We start from the raw sequence: 5,439 nt of genomic DNA, 5'->3' as shown, positions 1-5,439 counted from the left end.
GCAAGCTGAAAAGTGAATTTTGAGATATTTGATAGGACTCTAGGTTAAGGCATTTTATTGGCCTTCTCGTTTGCAACCAAACTCACTGCGTAATGTGACAGTGACTGTAGCTCGATCTTCTGATGAAGTAGAGTATGGCTCTGACAACTTGTGAAATTACTTGGTTGTCTTCACTTCTCAAAGATCTTGGTCTAAAGCATTTGCCTCGTATAATTCTGTAGTGCGATAATCAAGTTGCCCTCTCAATTGCAGCAAATCCAACTTACATGAAAGGACCAAACATGTAGAAATCGATTGTCATTATGTTTGAGATGTCAAAGTTGATACTATTATTCCTACCTTTGTATCTTCATTTGATCAAGTAGCTGATATGTTTACAAAAGTTATGCGAGTTAAGAATCATCATAATCATGTTGCCAAACTTGGAGCTTCATCTCCAACTCGCTCTTTAGCTTGAGGGGGAGTATTAAGAGACGTTCTAGTCGTTTTTGTTAGTTTTGGGTAGTAAATATCATATTTGCATTATACCATTACTTTATTGTTTTGTCTTCAGACACAAGTCTGTTTACCGTTGAGTTTTGAGTTTGTTATGTTGTTTTCTTTGTTTTGTCTACTTTTTATTTTGCCATCCTTTTAATCGTTGTGCACTTGGATGGTGATGGTGAAATAAACAATCTTTTGCACTCTCTCTATTCCCTATGCTTTGGATATTTTACTTATCAACATGTTCATATATTATAATGTTCACATGGATCCTGATGACCAAATAAAATTTGGCCATTCATCGTTAGATCCATGATGATTAAATTTAAGCATTAAGATGTTTTGAATTTCCACCTTAAAATTTTAATCAATCTAGATCTAATGGTAAATATTTGATCATCAGGATTCACGTGAATATTACTCATATATCGAATCATCAAAAGACAATATTTTAACGTGACACCTAAGTTAACATTCTATATCATCAAAATCAACGTGTGTCTAAATTTAGTCTTAATATATACCCAAGGAAATAATTTTTATATGTTATTTTCATGGTATATGTTTATAAATTTTTTATTTAAAAAGAGTTGTGTGATTTTTTTTTTTTTTTTGTTTTTCAGAATCAAACTAGGTCAAGTCAAGCCTCGAAGCTTGGATCCACTGTAAACCCAAATTAAAGCCCACAGCCCAGCCCAAAATCGCCTAGAGTCCTCTCCCCAGTTTTTCTGGTCTCAACATAGAGGAAGAAACACGATTGAACAGCGCTCGCTCATTTCGGCAAGGAGAAAAAACATGGAATTCGCCAACAGACTGATCGGCGTAGCGATGAAAGCCGCCGGAAGTAACACAGTGATAAATGTGTGTCTGGTAGGATCCTTCGTGGCACTTAGCGTACGATCGCTGAACCAGCAAAAATATCTGGAAGCTCTTGACGCGGAGAAAGAGTCTATACTAAAATCGAATAAAGTAATGAGGAAGACCATGTGGGAGTGGAGACAACAGCTCTTTGCTGAAGCTGAATCTGACTCCGCTGTGGTTCCTCTCGCCAAACTCAAGTTCATCTACGGCGAAGCAGCGTCGCCGTCAATCGGTATGTATTCCTTCTCTCTCTCTCTCTCTCTCTCTCGTTAGTTTGTGATGAGGAGCTGAAATTGCGGCGATTTTGGACTTGGTTGTTTAGGGTTTTTCCGGATAAGTTCAAATTCGCCCCCTATGAATTTTGGGAACTTCATATTTATCTCTAACATACAAAATGTTACAGTTTTACGCCCCTAATATTTTTAAACAATATCAATCCAAGCAATTTGCAAATTCTTCTGGGTCAACTATTCAATCAATTTGATAGAAAAATTTGAATACATTCTGAATAGAATTGATATTAAGAATTAAGTGAGTCACGTATAAAATAATTATAATCACAAAAATTTAAATAAGATACTATTGTTATGGTATTAACACAATTACAAAAATATTAAAATAAAATCAGTTCATTCCATTTTTTTCGCTGCTAAGTACAGTATGATTAAAATTAATTTTATTTGGAAACGATAAAGATAGAATTTTAGTATTGGATACGTTGTGATCTAATGCAGATTTTTCAGATTTGAATGCGCCTGGAATTTCTAATTTTGGGGATAGAATTTAGGACTTTTATCTATATTTATCTAATTATCTTGAACAAAATGTGGAAAAACACTGAATATAGTTGTTGGGAGAAATATTTTGGAAAAGTATGAGGTGTAAAAATATCAACGGTATGTTTAGGAGCATCTTCAACATCTAAAATGATATAATTTTACCTCTAAATCTAACGTTTGCACTAGCAAATTTACTTTTAGTATTGACAAGTTGCTCCAATTTGAAAAGTAATTATTAAACTGTCTTCTTTGTCTTCACTTCACATGAGCGTCATTTTATCAGTCATCAATAACATATCACAAACAAATAAATAGACGTTGAAAAATTTTTAAAATTTTTAAAATGATACTGTATCTTGTAAGTGTTGAACAAAAAAAATCCAAATATATGTCGAATTTAAAAATATTAGTTTTCGATTCTATTATTAAATCACAAAAAATATAATTTTTTTTTTATAACCAATTTATATGTAACTGGTGCAAAATAAGAAACAAACTATTTGTGTTTTATAACGATATCTGAAATTGACCTAATTTGCTAATGTTACGTGCTCTTAACTGCTAACGTTAGGATTAAAATTATATTATTTTAGACGTTAACAATGTTAGGTGTATCTTTTTAGAAAATATATGTCTAGAAGGAAATGTTTGTTTTTAACCGTGTAGAAAATAGCTTCAATTACAGTTAACTCTTTGTTGTAATTTGTGAAAATTTATGTGCTCTATATGTGTAGAGAAGACATTCTACTATGCTTCTATAATGACTCAACCTATCAGAAGAATAGTAGTGTTCACATGGACCCTGATAACTAAATGAATTGTGGTCATTCGCCGTTAGATCTAGGCTGATGAAATATAAGCTTTAGGATGCTTTGAATCTCCATCCCATGTTTTTAATCAGTCTAGATCTAACGGTGAATGACCACAATTCATTTGGTCATCAGGGTCAATGTGAATACTACTGATCAGAAGACGATGCATATCATTGTTAAGAATAAAAATATACAAATTGCACCATGTGATTACAGCGGTTGGTAGGATTTTTGCAATTGGTGAAGAAATGATAAATTGCAGAGTTTCACCAATTACGTCGGTGAAACCGCTATAATAAGTGATTACGGCTATGGGAATGTCATAATCACCTACATTAGGGTTGCAACAGGGGCAAAAAAATTCCATCCCAGTAGGGGATCACGCTAATAGGGATAAGGAATCCCCGTTAAGTTTTCCCACGGAGTGGGAATGAGAGAAAACAAATCCCCAGAGGGGGGATGGGGACCTCTCTCCCACCCTACGGTGATCCTCATCCCCACCCCCACCATGTATCCATGCTCGTAGGGATTCTTTAATATATATATATATATATATATATATATATATATATATATATATATTCGTTTTAATAGTGTAACATTCTTAAACTTATAATTACTTATTTGATAATCCGGGTATTGAATAATTAAACATTGAAAGAAAAAGAAAGCATAGTAATTGAATTAGTGTTAACAAATTTTTAAATTACACTAAATTTTATTTAGAATTTGAGTAATGAGAAATGAGGATCCTCATGGGGACCCGAATCCCCACGGGAATGATTTTTCCCATTTAATGAAAGTTGACGGAGATAGAGATTCTTCATCTAGATGGAGACGGGAATGGGGGAGTCATCCTCAGTCTCACCCCACCCATTTGCAACCCTACCCTAAGTATGTCTCGTCTTTTCTCTACACCATAACCTTTCACCAATTACACCGAAGAGTGAGCCGCAACTGAGACTATTGTAACTATAGGTTATAAACAATCCTTTCTTGGAAAATATTGTCCAATCAGCCCTAGGTTGAGAAATATTTTCACCAGTTAGATGTTTTACCTAACAAAATGAAGAGATATGGAAATTATGATCATTACTAAAAGGAACATTGGAACTTTGTATATCATTATGAAGTAATATCTGTTTAATTTGTTGTTGGGTATTTGGTTGATAAAATTGGTTGTTAATGGTGATGGCAGGTGATGTTGATAAAGAAAATGAAGATGCAAAATCAATTCAACCAAAAGTTATAATCTAAAACTGTTTGCTTGAGAATGATTGGAGACACTTCTGCTGCTTGATGATATACGTTACGCGCCTAAATTTTATCACCTTTTGCGGTTTGTCACCCGAATTTATATTTAGACATGTCACACATTTAAATTTGTCAATTTCGGATCTTTGACACCCTTATTTCTTGACGTATTATGGGACGTGCCTAGATAGAAATTTGTCTTCCAGGCGTCCTTTCAATTCTGAACTCTGCTAAATTATTGGAGGTTCGAAATCGACAAATTTAATTGTGTGATCGTCCAACTATTAATTCAAGTTATTAAACAGCAAAATGTGACAAGTTTAATGTCTAATTTTATTCTTATATGAAATTTTTGGTGGATTTTGAATAAAATTAATAGATATGTTTTGTTATCAAATTTCTTGTTTTTCTTTTATTTTATTTGCTTTATCAAATTCAAGTTGGGAAGGACTCTCAAAAGAGGGGAAAGCTCTCGCCGTGATTAATTTCGTCATACATAAAATTTGATTGAACTTGACATTACAAGAAAACTGCAGATTACAGACTGATATTTATATGTCGGTGATCATTGGTGGATTACCGATCGATTGAATTCCGTTGTTGATAACCGGCAGATTGGATATTTAGCTGGGGATTTCATGCGAATCCATCCAATTGTGGCACTACCCTAGCGAATTATAATGGACGTCGAGTAGTACTAGTACCGATAAAATCTATATTTTACTTTACGGGCGGATTTCTAGCAATGTATGAAAAAATTCATTCATTATATTATTTTCTTTTTAATAAGCGGGGGAATAAAAACCATTCTCCCCTCTTTTTCATTTTGCTGTCCTAAAACCTTTGGACAAAAACGATCCTTCTCCACCTTTTTTCACCTCTGCTTCACGTTTGTCCCATCTCTTTTTCCGTTTTTTTTACCTTTGTTTGTTAGACTTTGTTTGCTTTATTAATGGATAGTAGATATTAGTTGATTTTTTTTTTTTTTTTTTTGTTAAAATTCAACTGTTTAAAATTAAAAGGTAAAAATAGTTTCGAAAAATGAAAACAAATGAACGCTTATTATTTCTTTGTATTTTTTTGGTCATAATCCACTTGAAGAGTCTTTATGTTTATCATAAAAGTTTAGAAATAAATTACATAATGGTATTATCCAATTTATATAAATATATATAATAGAAAAGCGAAAAAAAAAAGTAAAAAATTCTATCAAATAGACCAGGTTTCTCTCCTGTGGCGTAAGCAACCCA

The 5,439-nt window shown here is 33.0% G+C and overlaps 1 protein-coding gene across 1 annotated transcript; it reads left to right on the top strand.

Annotated features, from left to right (window-relative positions):
• The first annotated feature begins 1,211 nt into the window (after positions 1-1,211).
• LOC136234694 (uncharacterized) lies at positions 1,212-4,586 on the top strand. Its single transcript, XM_066024167.1, has 2 exons — positions 1,212-1,576; positions 4,134-4,586. The coding sequence occupies exons 1-2, from the start codon at positions 1,279-1,281 to the stop codon at positions 4,190-4,192; spliced, it is 357 nt and encodes a 118-aa protein (XP_065880239.1). The 5' UTR covers positions 1,212-1,278; the 3' UTR covers positions 4,193-4,586.
• Positions 4,587-5,439: the final 853 nt, after the last annotated feature.

This window comes from Euphorbia lathyris, chromosome 7 (genome assembly GCF_963576675.1).
Source record: "Euphorbia lathyris chromosome 7, ddEupLath1.1, whole genome shotgun sequence".
Taxonomy (NCBI): domain Eukaryota; kingdom Viridiplantae; phylum Streptophyta; class Magnoliopsida; order Malpighiales; family Euphorbiaceae; genus Euphorbia; species Euphorbia lathyris.
This window is presented reverse-complemented; position numbering and strand designations above follow the sequence as displayed.